Source organism: Procambarus clarkii, chromosome 70 (assembly GCF_040958095.1).
Source record: "Procambarus clarkii isolate CNS0578487 chromosome 70, FALCON_Pclarkii_2.0, whole genome shotgun sequence".
Taxonomy (NCBI): domain Eukaryota; kingdom Metazoa; phylum Arthropoda; class Malacostraca; order Decapoda; family Cambaridae; genus Procambarus; species Procambarus clarkii.
The window spans coordinates 26,841,561-26,864,517 of NC_091219.1; the positions used below are offsets into that span (position 1 = coordinate 26,841,561).

The window sequence follows — 22,957 nt, forward strand, 5'->3', positions numbered from 1 at the left end:
TTAATTTATATTTGAGAAAAGTTCTGTTTTGAATGAACAGAATGTTAAAATTGATAAATGCGTCTGTGGGGTCGACCGCTGGATAGACTTGGTCCGAGGACGGGTTGAAATGCTTGGCCCACATACAGTACTTCAAATACAAATAATCGCAAACAAAAGCTGAACACCTAACCTAACCTACACCTAACTATACATAGAATTCTTATGTATTATAATATTAATAAGTATATGAGGATAAACCAATTTTTAATACACAGTATGTTAAAATTGATGAATGCATCTGTGGTGGATGGCTGCTGCTTTAAACAGCCCTGTGTGAGGACGGGTTGCTCTAGGAAAGAGGTACCTTAACAAGCCAAGTGATTGTTATACATGAAACACCCACATCACGTGTTTAAAATATATGTAAACATTCCCAATGAGCTTTAATTTTAATGATCAATATATATTTTCCTGATCTAAACAGATCTATAAAAATTATTCATATGTTGTGATCTACAGTATTTAAAATTAGCTATTATAATGAATATCTAGAAGAAAATGTCTGTATCTGTCTGAGGTTGGAGGAGAGATGCATGGGGTTAGCCTCACGGATATTTACATGGTGATTTATGGTATAGCGTATCAAAGGGTAACTGGGGTCATGCCATCCTCATACCCCTAGCCCCCTCTTTAACATGGATTGACTCCTGAACAAACCCACAAGGGCCATGACGAGGCCCGTCGTAGCTCAGTCAATTAAGGCAGCGTCTGGGACGCTCCTGGACGCAGGTTCGAATCCTCGTCACGGCCCTTGTGGATTTGTTCATTTGATGCATCACTTTACTGTGATTTCTGTGTGTAATGGACTGACTCCTGTTCCAAATCCCAATAAATCCTATGAAGTATGAAATGTAGGATTGATTGTTCATAGTGTTAAAACTAATTTTATGCTGTTATTGTCATTGAATCAATGAGAAATTCAGTAGGAGCCATGAGGAGGATTCGAATCCATTCTCTTGGTATTGGCAACTAAATGCCCTAGACCACTAAACAATGACATGGTCAGAGGCAATGCAACCTGGAATTCCACTTAATCCTCTAGGGGTCTTGTGGCTTCCAACTGAAGACCAGTCAGGATTTTACACATTGCCCGTATGCACTCGTGCCTTATTGTCCAGTAGTTCTACCTTCAACGCTTCTTGTCAAATGCACAATGAAAAGGTGGGAGGGAGAGGCAGAGGGAACGGGTGCAGGAGAAGTGACAGAATGCATTACTATTATAAATTTACATTCCAGCCTAACTTCCTAACCTTTATTGTAGAGGACACGAGGCTGCTCCACCAATGGTTGGCTGCAGTGGTCACCATATAGGTGTGCTATTATCTGTTATAGTTATAATCTTCATGGTTTTCTGATCAAGTGCCACCAGTAACCATTGATCCATTTTCTTTTTTTTAAATAATTTTTTTCCAGCAATTGAAGACAACTAAGGAGCATGTGATAAATGTTTAAGGCAAAGATTCAAATTATTTTAAATAAATGAAAAACTTAAGAAACACATGCTGTGTACAGTTTATTTGTGAATGGTGTTAACATTGAGGTGAAGCTATATATTTCATAAAAGTTTGAGATTTCTGCTAATTTTTCAAAATTGACAAATAATAAGTGTATACAGCTTTACCTAGAGATTTACACAAAATGATTCAATGTGATTCATAAAAAAAAATAGTTTACCCATAATTAAATAGGGTTGATCTACTAATTATAACTTAATTTAGAAACTTTCCAGAGTGGCCAGTGAAAAACTGTCATGCATTGGCAAGTGAATGATATTCATAATTCCACTTGAATGAACCGGATTTACCAGTGAAATAAAGGAGCTTCTCATAAGGGTCTTCTCTATTTGTTACCTTAAAATAACTAGTTAAAATGAAAGTTTATTCTCCTGAATTTCTGACAAATATCTTATTGAAAAGGTATACAAGCTAAATATTGCTATTATTTTCTTTGCAAATATAAATGTTTATATTGATAAATACCAAGCATAAGCAGCGTGCAGTATTACCATAAAATCTATATGACTAAAAATTTAATTTAAAGTTTGTTGCTCTCAATACTTCAGAACAGATACAGTAACTCCATTCATATAAAATACAAGGAATACAGTCTTCCAAAGATATGAACAGTAAATTGTTCTTAATCTTTCATTCCAGATGCAGGTAACCAGGCTCACAATTCAAGCAAGAATGAATAAACATGAAACTCCTCCAAAAAGATCCAGCAACGAACACTGCAAGTCAACAGGGTAAAACACTCCTAACTGCACCAAAGATTCTCTGGTTATATAACTGTTCACATATACCTACAGTTGTTGCATTAAAGAACTAGTAACGTTATATTTAAAAATTGGTTCCTATGGATACGATTTAATGTACAGTACAGTTAGTTACCCGTTTTCCAAATATACTCGACTCTCTTTTATCTTGTAATTGCATTGAAAAACGTGAAATCACAATTTGACTCAAAAGTCAACGCTTTGTCCTTCATTCAGCCAAGGGCTTAGAGTAATCTGCCTTTCTTACTTCGTGATAGCACTCTCTGGAATATATTATACAGCTACAATTTTATCTGAAGATAGTGTAAATAATGCTCCTCTAGGATCTAATTTCAACAGATTCAATGTTTTAAGCTACAATTCAGTGTCTAAAAAGGAAATAAAAATTTTTGTATATATGGTATATATATATAATTAACTATTACAAGTTCTCATGCATTGAGGAATATTAATATAGCTAACTGCCAGGCTGAAAACTTCTATAATGTCAAATTCCAAGACTTCCCAGCTCCATCTCAGTCAGGCTATTTTAGTACTTTAACTACTCTTGTGTATATCAATCATCTGTGCAGCTAGTACACGTCCCTGTAGGGAGGTTCACCCTTAGAACCCCCTATCAGTGTCACTGCTTTGATACCTGCAGCCCAGGTATTGACAATGCAATCTCTTCTGAATACAACTACAGTATAAAAGCCAAAAGTTAAAAAAAAAATACCCCTTTGCCCTAAGCAGTATGCCATCAAGGCTGGTCAAAAATTGCACATAACTAACAGCTTGTAAATCAACATGCTATGTACACAGAGCTATGTACGTATTCCCAACGGAGAATAAAGGCGAGACATGATATTCGAAGTGAATACTGAAGATTACCATAAATGACTGATATTCCTTGCATACAAAATGACTGATCCAGACTGTCGCTCAACACATTAACAACATGCATCAGTTCTTAAAAACCAATTACATTAGTTAAGCTAATTTTTAATGATGTATCTAGGAGAGGTCATACAATTTCTTTCAATTCAGTAGATATAGATGCTTATATATTCTGAAAATTATAACTTCAATGCAACTACATACATCTCCTTTTAATAAGTTCCTAAAATTTATCTAGACAATTTTAAATAGATTAAATAATTTAACTGAAAATTATACAAAACTAAATTGCAGGATAAATAATAAAATAAAAAGGGTATATTGCAAAACATAGCTCCATTTCCAAAATGGCCTCAGCAACGAAATATGTTAATATCTTGAATATAATTTATATCATAATATTCTACAAAAAGGGGAATTAGTTCAGTTTATGTGCATTAAATAAAGGGTTGCAGGTGCACCTGTCAATGTACACACTGTCATTACAAACAATAGTAAAGCAACACCCATGAGTGGACAATTATGAACGAAGAGCAACAAACTGATTGAAGGCATCAAGAATATGGGGGTCAAGATCTTGAGTGAAGAGCAGGGTACTCAGGGTCTGGCTGTAGCGCTCCACTTGGGTGTTGTGCTGAAAGAAAAATACACAACACCCGCATTAGTAACTAATAGCTAGGTCAAACATGATTATATTGTAATTTACGCTGGCACAACAGGCATATATGTGGTAGGGGGCACTGAAAGGTAGTTTTCCAAAGGATAATTCGACAAGCAAAACATATTTATTTAAGAAGTTTAAAAAAGTCTGCTGTAACTATGTAGTCTAGTAATTCTGCCACCCAATACTATATGATGCAATCAGCTGTGCTTCTCCTGTAATAAAAGGTTTAAGTAATTGTGCTGGGAACCCACCTACCAAAATGTGTCCCTACAATGTGAAAAAATTGTCCTGAACCAGACTAGAACCCCCCCCCCCCCGAAAAAAAGTCACATTGGAATTAATGACAGACAGAAGAAAGTGTAACAGTTTTCAAAGAAAGTAAGCATTAGGATTGGAATAGTCAAAGGAACCTAGATGAGTAAGGAAGGAGTAGACTAGTTAATGCTTTGAATGAACTTTGATATGCAAAGTAATGAATGACTTCTTGAGTCAGAAATCAAGGTAGTGGTGCATGATGCAGTACTGAAGGGAGGAAAAAAAAAAAAGTTTTGGGTGAAGAGTTTTGTTGCTTATGCTCCATGTGATGATTAAAGCAAGAATGAAAAATATATTTTTAGGATATTTTAAAAAATAAATTCAGTATGATGCCAAGGAATTCAAGAATTTTGACAAATAATTTGGATGGTTAAATGTGAACTGACCCAAGATGTAAATGTTTAAATGATAAGGCAGTAGATAGCCTTATACACTGAAAGTTAACATATTACTAATGCACATTTGAAGTACAGAGATATACATAAGGACACACAGTAGAGGAAGAGAGTAAACAGGTACACAAGTAAACAGGGCAAATTGACTACTTGTGGAGAGACGGACGATAACAAAGCAGTATGAGCAATATTTAAAGGTTAGTCTGATATCACAATAAGTGCTATAAACAACACAGTGGTAAAGCACATTATCTAAAACATCAATTGGATGTGAAAAAATTCTAGGCCTATGAAGTGTATTCTAGGCTTATAAAAATTGTCTTTAGGCCTATATTATATTTGAGATTATTCATTATGTTGTGTACTATTAGGAATTCGTCTCTTTGACAATACAAAGATCTCCATAAGTCCTGATCACAAGAAAGCTTTGCATTATCTTTACAGTACAAGGACAATAAAAAATTATTGTATATTGTCCTTATTCAAAATCATATAAGGACAATAACACAGTGGACAATAACAAATTTGATACACAAACAGAATCAAGGACTGCTCTAAACTTTCATTTCTCAGAGAAAACAAATATAAATAAACAGAAAACTGCCCCCCCCCCATAAAAACTGGTATCAAAGACCACAGACATAGGTATTTCATGGAGGTAATCCATAAGGAACTCATGCTCATGGCATTTAAAATGACATTCAAGTTATTATCCAATTGGCACACAACATAAAACAAGATATATTTACCATCATGAAGATTTGATGGAGCCTGCCAATAGTCCAACGGTACCAGTGTGTGTTAAAGTCGCGGCCGTCTGTATCACAGCGCACAAGGTGCTCTGACAGAATCATGATAAAGCGCTGTGGAAACAAAGAGCAAGTGAGCAAGAACTGACAAATTTAGTAGTCAATTTTTCTTCTCCCTCTTCTATTGTTTATCACCACTTTCACTTCAGTAATTATATTACATGAATAGGATACAACAAATATGTTAAGTTAAACAGGGAATAAAGACAAATACCATTCTGTAATTACAAAATATATCATCCTTAATAATTATCTTTGTAACATTATTCTATTAAAATGTTAGCATTCTGATGATGGCATCTAATCTCAGAAATTCTGAAAATCAATTTTTATTAACCAAGACTATGTTCAATATGAAAATGACCGAGGCTTTTAAAGAAGCTGCATGCTTAACGATGTTATCCTACATCAGCTTGTCTGAAGCCTGACCCCAGGAACTCGTCTATTTAATGGGATAATTATTTGTTTCCATTAGGAATGAACTTTAGAGCTAAGTTATTTTATTAACTTGTAGTCATATCAGTAACAGAATGAAGTTCAAGCCAACTGCATATCAGAGCTTTAATATGGTAGGGTGACTAAATTAACCCTCGAGACCAAATATAAGCCCCATAACATTAATATAAACAACATGCCTGAAATATGATAAGAAAAAGATTCTTTTGATCAGCCTGAGCAGCTTCAAGTTTTTCTTCCATTCTTTCTATTTCCTCTTCAGTGGGTCGTGGTCGCTGCTCTTCGTCATCCGATGAGGAATCGTCAGAATCATTCCCTGCTCGACGTTCGCGTGCATCGCTTACTTCCCGCTGTAATCGTCCCACATGCTTGTTCATCTTTCGAATAGTGGCATGAATGATTTCCCATATGTAATTCCTGAAAAAATGCATTATTCTTGTTCACAAATAACATATAGAGCAAGACATTCTCTTAGTGTTCATCATTCATCACAACTATCCAAGATGAACCAACAAATATTCTGGATGAAATTTACAACCACGTGTAAAGAAAGAAATACAGGCAATTCTCTTTGACACTTTACTCTTTGGTAAACACAAATGATGAAAGCTTGATACAACCCAGAATTTAACATTGTAAAGAAAGGCTATTAAAGTATATATGCCATATAATTTAAAGTTGTCTTTGACTTGTTAGATCTGACCATATCACCTTAAATATTGAATTGTATCAATTAAACTTTTGATTTACAAGACATAGATTTACACTGTGTAATAAAGTTATTGGTCCAGGAAGATGTATATTTCTTAAACAGAAATCTTGTGGTCAAAATGTATGCAGGGTTCATAAAAAAGAAATAACTATATCAACAGAGTGAGAGCTAATGCTGGGGAACATCTCTCAGGTACACCAAATGTGCATCACATTCACACCTCCAGGTGTTCTAATATTGTCATACGTGCAAATGATTTCTGTGCACGGAGGTGGCTACCACACACACGAAACATACTTTGTAAACTCCGGCAACATTTCCTTGCTGAACATCCAGTTTGCAACGGAGGCACAGGAGACTATCTGGGTGCGGAGGAACTTGTCAGTAAGCATAACCATCATCTGTTGGTGGTGGACCCAAACTTCATGCATCTCACGCAACACCAAGATTTGAGCTTCCTCATTACTTCCAACTACTGATTCAAAAACCTGTTGGCAGTGTAAGAAATCAGATTATTTTTAAATATCTCAATATCCAATTATTGCTAAACATGTTAGTAAGACTACTTATAATTACGAGCACATTTCATCTAGTTTATAACTATACTATACACTCAAATTACAATAGTTACACGACATATTTAATAACAGTAAAAAATTATCCAAGTTCATGATGCCTGTAAAAAATTATCTAAGTTTATGATGCCTACATGTGCAAACTTTTTTCTCACATACTACTCTTTTCATGAAGAAATGTTTAAGCTTCAATTTGATTCCCACTGGGGACTTTGCCTACTTGAAGGTTAGCCCCATGTACAATCTAGAGACTATTCACATGCCATCCAAGTGGTCGAGAATTTGGAATGCTCCTCCCAAGTGGAAGGAGCATTCAAAACAAGTCAAAGTATGCTACATGTTGGCTTTTGTTATTGAATAAAATAGTGCTTGCCATGTGTGCGCTCTAAGAAACTGTTGTTTAAAGGACACAAAAGTATAGTGTATTCACTACCCTTTGTGTTCTGATCTATTGTTTTCCCTCCATACTATAAGAATAAAGAACAGTAGTTCAAGAGTTTATCTTTAAGTTTCCACATAACAATTAAACTGGACTACATCTTGACATGTGCTCACAACATGGCTAACAACTACAAATTACCTTGAGAAACTTGGAAATTCCAGCAAAAGCATGAGAGAAACTTTTCGACCCAAGATGAAGTAGTGTCTGAACAAAGACTTGAATCTGAATAGGATTATATGGTGGGTCTGTCTCATCATTTTCACGAAGTGGATTTGGAAGCTCATTGAGCGTTTGTATAACCTCAGTTGAAGTTCCTTTTGCTCGAACCACAGCTTCAAGGCGATGGGCAGCATCAGCACCAGGTATATCACCTGCAAATGTAGAAAAAACTTTGTATTATGAAGTTTTAATTATTTCCATGTTTGGTATGGTATATAACAAAGCACACAGTATCATAATGAAAAAAATATTAACTAGATATTTTTTATTGCACAAGATAAAGAGATATCACCTGGCTTTCATATACTGGACCTGGATATGAACAGAGTAGTGCAATGATCACAGGGTACAGCAGTGGAATAATAATAACGAGATCAGGAGTATTAAATACATGGCTAATGTAATGAGCACAGGCTAATGGATGAGCAGAAGCTGCTCACAGACTTTGTGAGCAGCTTTTGTGAGCAGTCAAGCTGAGCAAAATGAATTGGAAAGCAAGACCAAAATGGTCTTGCTTTCCAATTCATTTTGGTCAGCTTGACTTGCTTCAGATGCTGCTCTAAGCCATAGTCATGCACCAGTTCAGGTTCCTTCACTTTTTTTCTGAGGTTCTGGCATTTCAGTCCCTGGTCTCAGGGGTTTCTGGGATCCCTGCCAGAAACCCAGAAAATCATGCCAGTCCCTGGCATTTCCCTTTCCATGCCAGGTTTAGCTTCCTTCTCTCATTCTGCTCAGGGTCTGTGGTCCTGTTTCTGGTCTGATACCTTTGGGGGGTGGAATGTGGTGCCCCACTGAGTACTCAGGTCATCTTATACCATATATATCAGGAGGCAGCCTTCAAAGGCTCCTTTAGGATGGATGGAGAGGGAGCTGTTCTGACTTTCCTGCTTGCCCCCATAGGAGTCATGAATGTTGATTCCTGTGAATGGTGTTCTTACTGGCTCTTTTTCCAAAATGATTTGTCCATCCCAAAGAAATCTAGGGACCATACCAACCACATTTCACTGATAATGTAGAGGGGAGGGGAAGGGGTAATCATTCTAGGGCCCAACTCTCACACTCAATAAGGCTGACACCAACTAGCTTATGACTGTTCTCCATCCAAGGCCATTCATTGTGCAAAGTTGGGTGAAGCTAGCTCCATGTGTTTGGCCTCTGACCCTCATACAACCATACATAAACATAATATATAGACAATGATCCATACAAAAATGAATTAAACAAGAGCTAATTATACTGTCATACATTCATGTAAGGCAAAAATATGATTACTCACTAGCATCAGCATTTGCATATTTGTATATTGGTTCTGGTTTGTGTGGTACAAAACAGTCAAACTGTTCAGGGACAACTTCTGCAATTCTCTGGCGATATGATAACCTGAAAACATTTCCAAGTATTAATTTTAGGTGCTAACTGAACACATTACAAAAATTACTTACTCTTATGTATAGAAAATTGAATACTAATAGCAATGCATGCAGTGCTACAAGGCAAGTAATACAGCAATATTTCAAGATTACATGGCTAAAATATATATAAATTATGGAATTCCTAGCCAAAATTAAATGAAAATCCAACTAGTACAAGAACCAAATGACGTAAAACAAGGGCTTGTGGCCAGCAGCAGAAGTGTGGAGTGAAAAGCTTATTAAACCTTAAACTGAACTACAGTATCACCATGTGCGGACCACAACTGTCATGGTGGTAACCGTTATGTAAAGATTGGAGTTGTCAAACCAGTGTTTACATGCAAAGAGTACCCATATGGTTCAATTAGCTCTCTATAGAAGTCATTGCAATACCCAGGAGCCAAATTGGGCACCTTTAATAAAGTAGGCTCCTTTAAACAATGACTGCCTGAAATAAGACTGTTAACCTGGATTGATTCACACTATACATGGTTGACCACAGTGGCAACTCTCCAACCGCACACTTTTATGCACAGAAAGATGGACACGAGATAAAATCGCTAACAAAAATTCCCCTAGAACAAAAGGAATGCAGACAAAGATTACTAAATTATAAAGTTTTTTAACGAGACATGCTGGAAAGCTAAAAATAGTTATAGAAAGGTAAGGATAAAGTGCAGTTAATAGTAATGCACAAAACGAGCTAGAAATTAATGCAAATTACATGAATTAGCATAAGAAACTGTTAAAAGATGACACACTAGCAACAAAATGCCAAATATGTACCCAAGTTGCTGAACAGTCTTATAAAGATAATGATCAATGACCAGGCAAACAGTCTGAGGAATGCAAAGAATTAACTGTGTGGAAAAAGAGAAGTGTGCATAGAGCTGAAGAGAATTTAAGAATTATCCAAAATATAATCAGAAGACATACCATATGTGGAAACATTACCATCTGGTTACCCATAAAAACTGTGGCAGGAACATGTTAGGCCTTGCCAGGAAAAGGTTAATTCAACCTAAAAGTAGACAAGGGCTATATAACTTGTGTAGAGTTGCAGCACCAAGACTGACTCACCTCATGGCTCTCTGGAGCACCTCGATGATGAACTTGGCTCTCGGATGCATGCCGTCCAGCTGTGATGCCTCCAGCCATTCATCCCATGACCACTTAAACTGAAAGTTACTCAAGTGGTACGAAAACCAATTTACAAACCTAGGGAGAAAAAGTTATTAAATGCTTACTATAAATAGATAAATCAACTATAATTAGTTAATATCCACTATTGTTCCTACTGTGATCATGATGTCACATATTTATGTTTCAAAACAAAAGTTAGGAAAGTGCAGCCTCAAAACAGTTATAAAATTAATTCAACTTTATACAGGTTGTACATTATACAACGGTACGGGGGAACACGAGAAAATGTTTGCATGGACGTGTTTGTACACCAAATGTTCATAAAACAAAGACTGCCTGTACTAGTATACACCTTATCTAAATCCCAAAAAAGTTGTAAGAAATCCAACCTGTCAAAACAGCATACGTTCATTGTGTCAATGCGGTCAAAAAGGAGTTCTACAGCTTGGGCCAGCACCTGCGGTGAACATAACAACATTAATAAGTAGGTGATGGGTCACAATAACATGGCTGGAAGATATGATACCGAACCTCACATCAGAAAATTAAGAAAGTGCAGATTTGAAACCCGTCCCTCAAATATTTTTCAAGTTAAAATTATGTACTATATGTTTCCCTCCTCTGTGCACTCCACACACAGTCCTGTCCCTTCAGTCCTACCAAGCTCTGTGCACTCCACACACACAATCTTGTCTATTCAGTCCTACTTTTTGACAGAGGAGAGCTCCTTGCTAATCTCTTATCAACCATTTGTTGAGTCTTGTTTTTCACCCATCTCATACCTCCTATTTGATGCATCATTATTTACTTAGTTGTTCTTAGCTCTACATAAGTTATATACAGTACATAACATCTCTTCAAATCTCTCCCCATCAGCACCTCAGTGCTCCCACAAGCTACCAACACCACCTGGTCTATTATTTTACATAACAGAAATACTGAGCCCAAATAGTTCCTTACCTGAGGCATGGTGGCAGGTTGCAGTTTACAGAGCTCAATCAGGAGTGAGCCGTAGCAGATTTCAATGTAACGAGGCCCAGGCAGGTGGAAGAGCTCAGCCAGCACTACTTCAACAATCATGTACTCTAGAGGAATCTTGTGCTTCAGAGGAAAGTCCAGCAAAAAGGCAGCACTTCACACAAGACAGAATATGCACATATTATTTAATTGCCTTGACACCTAACAATAACATTTCTGCATATGAAGCTCCAATATATGCTTGCGTGTTTTCTCCCGAGCTGCCATTAAATTTGGCAGCTTAGCTGCCAAATTTAATGGCATTATACCATTTAATGGCATTATAATGGCATTATACCATGATTAAATTTAATCATTATACCAGCAAATGATTCTACTGTATATATAAATACATTACATACTGTAAGTTACATACATAACATATGTTACATATATATTGCAGTAACATACAAGCACAAACCATCTCTCAATGAAGTGGACCTAAATTTATTTCTGTGCATGGTAAGACATTTTTCTAAATATCCTTAAGCCCAATGTAGGTGTTCACCAAGCAGTAAATAGACACCAAAGCTAGACATCCATTCCATTTTATCCTAGGGAAGGTCCGTTGTTGGCTTAGGTCATATGGGGATCTTGGCAAGTTGACCAAATAGTGACATAATAGCTGGCTTTTTAAGTGGACTACAAGAAGCTACAAGAAGTGGGCTACTTGTAGCCCACTCTGGCAACCTTACAAACACTACCACACTCCAGCACCAACTGCATCAGAAGACCAGGTGTATATTCAATCCTAGCTAACAATCTGCTCCAATCCATTCTTGCCCTTTAACGTGTCCATGGTTATTCACACTCGTTCACCGCTGTTTCACACTCGTGCACCACATTCCCTGTGTCACTGACCAGTAAAAGGTGAATAGCTCTCCCATTTCATTCAGTTTGTTCATCACTCATAACAACCAATGTTTTTTTCTCCAAGAGATACTCCTGATAAGATTATTTACTCATACCAACCATTGTTTCCTTTCCAGGTGGTACTCTTTGATGATGTTGTGCAAGTGCTCCTCAATCAAGTAACGCTCAATGGAGTGGGCACCAGGCAAGACAGGACCTTCAGGACAGTCGGTGTAATCAAACAACCTGCAAGATAATTTCAGATGTAACATTAAGATATTGTCTGTTTATCTATGCAAAATAACATATTGTCCATAAACACACCACACCACATAACACACACTATTCTTATCACACTCGGGCAGATTAGCGACCATAGTACTGTATACTATTTTTTGATCTACTGGGTAGTGCAATTGATATAGCATCTACTTCTCATGTTGGAGGTCTGGTGTTCGAGGCTCCAAGTACATGAGGCGAGTGAAATGTTACATCTATGGTAGTATGAGCTGCCTCGAATATGTCAATAGTTCTCTTGTTTTAGCAGGTAATGTAGCACGATTGTCCATGTGCTCAGCTCAAATTTGAGGGACCCAGGTTCAATCCCCGGGCAGACATGAACAATTGAGCAGCTGCTTTGTTTACTTTTCTTTCTTTCAGGAGGATACTTTCAGGAGCGTATGCGACGCTTTCTAACTTCAGACTCGCTTTTAACTACACTGATGGCGAAATACACTGTTTATAACTTTTGAGACCAAAATTGGAATATGTCGCAGTTGTATGGTGACTATATCTCAAGACGCACATCAGTAAACTGGAAAAGGTGCAGCAGTATGTTATAAATTGCCTTTCATAACTGAAAAAACAAGAATTATGAAGAGAGGCTATAGGTGCTAAATATGCAAAAGCTAGAAGATGGAAGAAAAAGAGGCAATATGATCACCACTCACAAAATAATAACAGGAACTGACCGAATTCCTGAAACTGCCAACCTCAAGAACAAGAGGTCACAGATTCAAGCTAAAGAAATAACAAAATATTAGGAAGTTTTCTTTTGCAAACAAGAGTGGTAGATGGCTGGAACAAGTTAAGGTGGTGGATGCAACTTCACCATCCAAGGTAAACAAAACCAGTGTTTCATCCTCATCACTATTTCTTCCTTGTAGAACTACATGATGACTCACAAAAAACATTTGGCTTTGATGATAGTATTCTATAATATTCACAATATACTGAAACATATAAACAAATTATATATATATGTATATATATACCTGAAAACCACCCATGGGAAGGGGTATGTGTTGTCAACATGATGAGGAGGAAGTGTGAGAGGAGGAATGTTGTGCTGCAAGGCTTCACACAGGATAGAGTCAAATGCAACGTAGGGTCGAGCTATGTGCTTCTCTTGCCACATGTCTGAACGTAACTTGCAGATCTACAGGATAAGAGTGGTTGTATTCTGTTATTTTTCATACGTAAAAATAATAAGATATTAATAGTAAATTTTATCCTTCATACAGACTCTAGAATAAAAAATATTTAATTTTACTTTAACTTATTTGCATTCTTAAAATACTATACTGTATTAGATTTAATCCTAATCCTTATGATGTACTAACTGAATGACAAACTCATTACGTCAAACTGGTAATGCTAGATAACTCAACTTTGGCACTTTAAATTATCGTTTTCTAAATACCAGCAGCATACAATGCACACAATAGCCACCCTCCACCCACTCTAAACAAATACAATAAAATAAGTTACAAATACGTAGTATACTTATATACATCTTATTAAACATTTATGATATTTTACAAATAATTATCATTACCTTTTTTCCTCTATCAAGGGTTGGGGAGAAATCAGCCCAGAGAAAAATGGGAAACATTTTATCACACATGCTATAAAATATCATGACTAAACAATCACCAACACACAGTAGCAACCCACTAAACAAAGAAAAAAAATCATACCTGGGCCCATAAACAATCTAAGTACTCTTCTTGTGGATGAGGTCGGTCTGAACGCCACACCCTGAGGCCGGGGACATGCTTGCGACTGCGTTTTCTAACATAGATCTCAATGTGCTTTAATAAGCGTTCTAGATCTTGTTCTTTCTTTTCATATAACTCCCGCCCAACCCATGGCAGACAGCTCAGTACAGCATACACATATGTATCACTACGGACTGAAGAGAAAAAGGGATGAGATAATTCTCCTCACTCTAAAACACATGTAGTGTTTTAAGAACTATAGGTAAAAATGCATGCAAGCAAACAAAAGCATACAGGCAATGAAACAGATCCTATACATCCTTATACAGAATGTTTGTATTTTTTCAAATTGTGTATCAATTAAGTTTCCTACCTTGGGGAGAGTTGTCATCTCGTGCTGTGTCCAAGAAAGTGTGTAGCAGCTGCAGAAGTGAGTTGGTGGATATGACGTGACAGTTGACCAGGTCAGAGAAGAATCGCAGTACATACCGAGCTGTTTTCCACATACAAGCTTTCAGAGCTTCTTTTAGCTTTCGTGCCATCATATCTACAAACTAAAAGAAACCATTTGGTTAAAACACAATTTTGTTACAAATGTGGCAATGTAATTAACCCCATAAGAGTAAGGTTATTGTCACAATTCCGGGGTAATGCGATTGATCATCATATGTTGATTTTAGTTATTACCCGGTTTTTATACAATGATGTAAATACAGTATAGTTATAATACATCTATATGGATGTAATGGAGTTAACATAAATCCATTAAAAAATTATATAACTTTTAATTGCTTACTGTCAATAAGGCTATTGTGTACCACAAGACTTTCATTTACAGTATTGTCACAATTTGATATTTCCAGCTGTTTTTTTTAATCTATTTCTAGACAACATTACCAGACAGAATAGGAGTAAAGGAGTGGGCTGCTTTGAGTTAAGCCTGAAACTCAAAACAAGTGTCTTGCAACTTACTGACTTGGTTATGTTAGGTCAGGTTTGACTAAATTTCTGTTAGTTCTGAATTAAAACTTTTTTTAATCATTTGTAATGTAATGAAAGTTGTATCATTCTACAAGAAAATGTACTTGAAAAAATATAATATTTCAAGAAAATTTGGTTTCTTAGGCAACTTGACCTATTATGTACAACATTACATTTATTTACTTTGTGTGAGTGAAGGCAGGGACACCTGTGATGATAGCCACATTTTAGGAATTAAAATAAAATGAACATATATAAATATAAATAGCAAAACATTATTTACCTCTCCACCAAAGTTGTAGTTCTTAGCATTTAAAAGGCCAACCAGAGTAGTGTATATGGTAGTCTTCTCTGGCATCTTAACAGCACAATCACTAAGAATCTTGAGAATCTTGCTCTTATAATTATTGATGTCAGCCTCCAGAACACTTGCCAAACCTTCCAGATTGCTCTCCAGGGATGATGTACTCTAAGGATAACAACATTAACATGAAATGCATCTTCAACCGTCACATGTCCATGCTGGGTATTATAAAACACAAGCTTCTTTCCAAATAATTCAATGATCTAATACATTCAGTAAAAATTATTGGGCAACCATCACAAATTATTGTACAGTACATTAATAAATAAAGTACTGTATCACAATACAGTAATTAGCAAAAAGGTTTCACAATACAGAAATTTACTACTTACTCTGTCCATCACACTTTCAACACATACTGCAACAGATATGGTGATTACACAAGACTACAATCGTGAAGAATATCTTAGTTACCTGTTTCTGCATACATTTTATCAGGTGCATATATAGTCCAAGGGCCATGCTGAGGTTTACCCATCTACTGATTAATATTAATACATACTACGTACCGTAATTGAAAACCCATCCCAACATTACAACTCGTGCAAGAGAAAGCACGATCTCTTTAGATCCATCATACAAATAATTTGATGAAATTAACTGAAAACAAATTCTCAATGCAATTAAAAATTTAATTAATGTAATTAAATATATCCCCAATATACTGTGAAAGAAAATATTGTTTCAAGAACAAAAGATCATGCAGTATTCTAAATTGATATATAGCAGCAGCAAGAGAGACACTCAGTGAAGCACTGCAATCATCATTATAGCCATAAGAAGGGATACCAACTGGTATGTCCCTGTGCATTACGTAACGAGACTAATGCACAAACAACCATGCACAAACTCTAGCATGGCATGTAGGAATATGACTAGGGACAAACCATCTTTATGATCATCTACTGAGATGCAGAACTTATATTTTATTACACTGTATTGTATTAATAACTGACCTTTTCTCCTACACGAATAATTAAGGACTCAAGACGATCCTCAATCTCTACAGCATCAGTACGCCGCCTCTTCCGATCACGACCCGAGTCTGTGCACACACAATATAAGAAATGGTAAATGAATTTAAAGTAATAACTGCAGTATACTAAATATTCAATAAAATGACAAGGTCATAAACATTTAAAAACTATTCAGCACTACAACAGAAAAGCAAATACAGTGGTATACCTGTACGTGCAGGTCATCAACTAAACATTTGTATACTAAACTATTACAATCCGTGCAGCTGTCCAGGATGGGATAAAGGAAGCCTTTGTATGGTCTTTGATAATAACAAAATGTTGTCAATCCACACCATCAAATTTCTTAATGACAGTAAAGTTTTTAAAAAGGTGGCACGTGAGTACAGTATAATGAAATGTCCATTTAGATTGGCAAAAAATTGCAATTTAAATTTTGTGTTTACGTAAGTATAGTACATATACACAATTTTATAAAGTTGCCAATTAATATTATGTGAGTAATTACAATTTAACAAAAAAATGTACTCATGTATATTCAACAATTTTAGATTTATGATTCTTGCTTCTATTTCATTTCAGGTATGTGCTGTTTTGATTTGTTAAATTTATATGATTATGAGTAAATTAACATAAGAAATATGCTGCACAAAGAAATCACATTAATGTAATGTATCAGAGAATATCAGTAGAAGCCATAAAGAACTGGACTTACATGATGAGTACTCCCATGTGCAGGTTCATAGATCAAAACATCACTTTCCAGAGGAACAAACTGAACATGTGGTGGAAAATGAGGAGGAATTATTCTCAAATGGAGAAAGAGGAAATGGAAAAATTTCTCCAAGCCTGAAAGAAGTACCTATCAACCTGGAAACGAAAACCCATGAAGAAGAATGTGAAAACCAGGACCCCTCAAGCCATGCCTTCTGAAGAGCCCCATTCATCATCAGATAAAAAAAAAGGGACCAGATGATGAGTCCGGCCAAGAAAAAAAAAAAAAAATCATCTCAGATCAAGTGACAAGAGCTCACTCCAAGGACACCTAATATCTATATCTCTCTATTGGCCATAAGTGCCAATTTTACCTAGTCTAAAGTAAGAGTGTAGCTGGGAGAGGCCTCCACCACGACACAGAACTGCCTACCCACACCTGCTGCTTGGACAGCAGGTGTGGTAGGCAGCCCACTCCCACTTCCCAAGACAAAAATCTGTCGCTGTTAACTGGGCCCTGATCTGCCGTCCTCCTCCTTCCCATTGCCCATACCAACACCACATCTGAGCTGAGGCAAAAATGCTTGCCACTCCATACTGACATTTCTGCTTGGACTCAAAACACCCAACCCCCCACTCCTCCCATTGGGTCAAAATACCCACCACCCACAAATGGAGCCCAAACAACCCGTCGCCACCAGAAGAGAAGTCAATAATTATGGAAAGAAGGCAGGAAGCCGGGGAGGCCAAGCAAAGTTCCCAGTACCATACCCTCAAACACCGCTTCTCACACCCACCTCTCGACCAGCCCGCGCATCACAGCATTACTCTGACACTTCTTACCGTAATCGGACATTTCGTCGAACTTGCGGCGACTCATTTTGTGTAGTATATGTGTGGCGAGAGCGGTAAGTAAGGGCGTCAGCTGCCAGGTCCTCGCCTCCTCCAGCCACACCGACCCGTCGATGTTGTTTCTCCGCCGGGCCTAAACTTATTTATACTCCCATACATCTCACCTCTCACCTCTTGAAACATACACCATTTTCTTTATTGTCAACCAAAATATAACTCAAAATATATTTCCTGAGCTTTTAACTATTATAGTTAATTACTTTAAAATGGTCAATAAATAGTACGAGCTTAAAATGTTTGCTCTACTCTTTGGAGACAAATTGGGGCAATTATTTATACGAAACTAAATCGTTATTTTTTAATTAATATCGGTATTAAAAATTAAAAACAATTAACTAAATGTATAATGATAAGGCTGGACGCTGGAGGAGCGTCGACTTCCCGGAGGTTCAGCGACGCTCTCATGCGCAGACTTATTTATTTATTTATTTATTTATTTATTTATTTATTTATTTATTTATTTATTTATTTATTTATTTATTTATTTATTTATTTATATATACAAGAAGGTACAGTGGGATTGTGAGGATACATAGTATAGTAATTATAATCTTGTAAAGCCAATAGTACGCGTAGCGTTTCGGGCAGAAAAATTTCTGCCCGAAATTCGCCCAAGTCACAACCGTTCGGAAAACGTTGGTTGTACGAACATGGGGCACTGCATTAATTTTATTAGTATATAGACTCATGGGGTGTTGCATTATTAGTATACTGACTCATGGAGGCACTGCATTATTAGTATACTGACTCATGGGGCAATGCATTATTAGTATACTGACTCATGGGGCAATGCATTATTAGTATACTGACTCATGGGGCACTGTATTATTAGTATACTGACTCATGGGGCACTGTATTATTAGTATACTGACTCATGGGGCACTGTATTATTAGTATACAGACTCATGGGGCACTGTATTATTAGTATACTGACTCATGGGGCACTGTATTATTAGTATACAGACTCATGGGGCACTGTATTATTATTTTTTTGTGCCTCGGGTGAAATAAAACACCATAGGCGACATAACTTTTTATTAATTTTAAATATTAATAATACAATATTTGCAATTGCAAATAGCATAGAATTGATGCAACTGCAGTTGCTAATAATTTTCAACTGAAGCTGCTGGAATTTTTTGCAGCTTAGCGGTTGCTAGTAAGTTGCAACTGCAGTTCCTAGAATTTTGCAACTGCGAGTTGTAGCTAATGATGTGCATGTGCAGGGATACATGTTAAGTAACCTTAATAACTGAATCTGAAGATGAGGTCTGCATGCTTGGATGCAATAATGCAAGTGGGGTTGTTTACTGCACTTGTTATGCAACATTAAGTGAATGATGGGTTCTGACTCCAAGGTCATTTTGTTCGTCTATCTGCTGTAAGGTAGCTTAGTTTAGTTCATTTATTATGCATCCCATACCCATCTTGTGGGCGGTAGTGGAAAGGGTTACAGAGACACATAATGGGCTCAGGGACTGAACTCAAAATTCATTTAGCTAAGCAAGTTACAATCTTGAGGAGCTAGTTACAAAATTCAATACACATCGTCACATCATCAATGGGTTCGAGATCGACTACAAGTACAGTATCTAAATTAAGTTATTGGCATATGTAGAGAGCTAGAGTCACAACTGATATGTTTGTCCTGCACACCGCCCCCCCATCCAGTGGGCAGTGATGGATAGGTTACAATCACTCAGTTACTACCTACAGTTAGCAAACTGGGGATATTTGGCTAAGATTTCTGGTGGCAGATCATTTTCAATTAAATATTTACACATGTAGGATAGTGCTGTCAATTTGGTAGTTGTGACGGGGATTGTTATGCCCCACATGCAAGGTCTTGCATTTATCGACATTAAAAAGCATTTGCCAGTCATCTGACCATTTGTGGAGTTCATGTAGATCTCTTTATAAGGTCTCAATGTCACTTTCACTTCCCACTTAACCATAGATCTTAGTGTCATCAGCAAATTTTATGATGTGGTTTGTAATAATCTCATCTATGTCATTGATGTATATTACAAAAAGGGTTGGCCCCAAAATGGACCCCTGTGGCACCCCCACTTAGCACATTTCTCCAGTCAGATTCATTCCCATTTAGCACGACCCTTTGTTTTCTACGTTTTAACCATTGTTTTATCCATTTCAGTATTCTCCCATTTATTTCGTGTGCCTATAATTTCCTTGCCAGTCTCTCATGTGGTACCTTGTCAAAAGCTTTAACAAAGTCCATGGAAGCTACATTTACAGGAAGTCCTTCGTCTGAATAGCCGGTTACCGTTCCCAGAAATGTGAGCAAGTTAGTAAGACAGGATCTATTTTGAACAAACCCATGTTATGTTGATTATACAAGATGTGAGATTTACTCTGTGAGATGTTGTATGATTCCCTCCCTTAGGATTCTCTCCATGAGCTTGCAGATGTGCGATGTCAAGCTGACTGGACGGTAATTTTCTACCAAGCTCTTTCTGTTTTTTCGAAAGTAGGGGAAACATTTGCATATTTCTAATCCAGGGGTCACTATCCCTTGGTCCAGAGTTTCCGAAAAAGAGTTTCAGTGGTATGCATAATGCATTTGCCAGTTCCTTTGCGACTTTTGATTGAAATCCATCACACCAGAGGCTTTTGAGTTTTTTAGTTTTTCAATACTCTTCGTGATTGTGTCGCATGTAATGGGTATATCCTTAATTCATTCTCTACCTCCTTCAAAAATTTGTGTGGGTGATGGGATATCGTTCAATCTTCCTAGTGTGAACACTGATGTAAAGTATTCATTCAGAGTGTTTGCTGCCCCTTTTATCATCCAATATAACTTGGTTAGTCTCATCTTTTGGGGTCTTACAAAGTCCTTTGTTTTGGTTTTAGTTCGTATACAAGTATATAAAGATTTTGGATCTTCCTTTATGTTTTAGGCAAGTTTTCTTTCATAGAATCTTTTGGTTAATCTGATTTCCTGGGTAGCTGAGTTTAATGCCCTTTCATATATCTCATAATCCATGATGTTCATTATGGATTTATACCGTCTCCAGAGGTTCCGTTTAGTTATTAGCGCTCTTTTTACTACCAGTATCTTCCATCTTGTTCCCTTTCTTTCTTTCTTCTTTTGGGATGACATCCCAAACATCTCATAACATCCATTATAATCAACATTATTAATGCAAAGAGCAAAAGTTTCAGAGTCTCATTTGTATGGATACCATCTCACACAGGTGTTGTCCTGCATGATGGCACAGACATTAAGTCAGCTAAATCTGCATGTGATAAGCCTGAAATTGAGTTGGATATGGGCATTTCAAACTCTGCTGTAAAAAACACAATATCTCAAAAAATTAGGAAAGTCATAAAAGCAATTACTGACACACACAAAGGCCAGAAAGCACGAGTATCAACAGCTATGACATATTTAGAACAGAGAATTATATGTACGGGCAGCATAAAACATCCACTAGACAGTGTGACATTGTAATTGCTAGAACTAGGCTGGGATATCGATATCTATGGCAGCTAGGTGGCTGCAGGTAATGAATCTCCCAAAGGTGAGCATTCTAATTTTAAACTATATGAACAAGAGCTGGGACATACTCACCAACACTATATCTGTGATTGCCCTGTTATAAGTGACTTCAATGATATGAGGTACTTTGAGCTCTGTAATTACTTCATACACTCGGGAATATTGGAAGATATTCTTGTGCTGTACCCAGATTTTGCTAGTGGAGGCTAATAGATCAGCCTTACACTTCATATGTTCTCTCCTGATTTTTTACTCAGAGTTGATTTGTTTTTGTATTGAGGCTGGTATATTCTCCCCTGACTTCATGTTTGACTAACCATTCTGTGAGATGGGAATGTTAGATGAACTTATAGCTAGTTTTTTATCTACACTGTGTAATCTTTCATATAGAATAGCGTAACAGCACATTGCTGTGTATACCTAAGTTTGTTAATAAAAAACCCAATCCATTGTACCGTCTTGCAAATAAATTATTATTATAAAGCTATGACTGGTCTGGAGGTGTCGTAGCGCGAGGTGGTGTTCTTAGTAAGATCGACTTTCTTAAACGTCTTCCTGTCCCAACATAACTGCCACGACTGGTGGTAAGAACGACAACTTTCTTAAGTACTTGCGTAACCGCTTCATGAATCTGGCATAGTTGACTGACGGTTCCAAGGCGGGACCAAAGAGCCGAAGCTCACCCTCCCCCTGCAAGCACAATTAGGTGAACACATTTACATAAATATAAATATGAGTACATTTACATTAATTCAATAGTTATCAGACATATGACGGAACTATTATATGGTCCTTTTTCTCATATAAAGAAACTAGGATTCAAGTAATATATTGGCTAGGGAGAGAGGAGTGTAAGATACATAAAGGAGTGTGTTCAATGGGATTATTTTAACTGTCAGGAAGCCAAAATAAAACACATAATTAAATGTCTCCAAAGGGCGCGGGACTCGCCCCGGCGAGCAGCACCGCCTTACAACACTTATAACATTCCACCACCACCAACATTCTCCAAATAAAAATATACAAATACATACAATTACAAACTTGATCAATGCATATAAAATAACTATTTCGTCACAAGACACAACATAAGAGACACAAGGCGAGCGTGGAACGACTGCCACAGGTCCTTACAGTTTCCGTTGTTCCAAGACGGTGATTTAGGAGCCTCAGTGTGAGCCTAGTGTGAGGCGGCGCCTGACCCTCACTCTAGCTGTGCTGCCAGGTCAGTCACTGTCTTGGGGGGTCAGTCACACTCCTGTGGAGGGGCAGGTACACTCTATTA

At 37.0% G+C, this 22,957-nt stretch overlaps 1 protein-coding gene across 1 annotated transcript; it reads right to left on the bottom strand.

Moving 5' to 3' along the window:
* Nucleotides 1–1,535: 1,535 nt before the first annotated feature.
* On the bottom strand, nt 1,536–18,238 carry Cbp80 (Nuclear cap-binding protein subunit 1). Its single transcript, XM_045725045.2, has 16 exons — nt 18,084–18,238; nt 16,506–16,594; nt 15,469–15,654; nt 14,578–14,758; nt 14,184–14,398; nt 13,479–13,642; nt 12,325–12,450; nt 11,296–11,467; nt 10,725–10,792; nt 10,273–10,410; nt 9,057–9,160; nt 7,700–7,932; nt 6,842–7,032; nt 6,012–6,249; nt 5,317–5,430; nt 1,536–3,827 (listed from the first exon to the last, which is right to left on the bottom strand). Exons 1-16 carry the CDS (start codon nt 18,118–18,120, stop codon nt 3,714–3,716), a joined length of 2,370 nt encoding a protein of 789 aa, XP_045581001.1. The 5' UTR covers nt 18,121–18,238; the 3' UTR covers nt 1,536–3,713.
* Nucleotides 18,239–22,957: the final 4,719 nt, after the last annotated feature.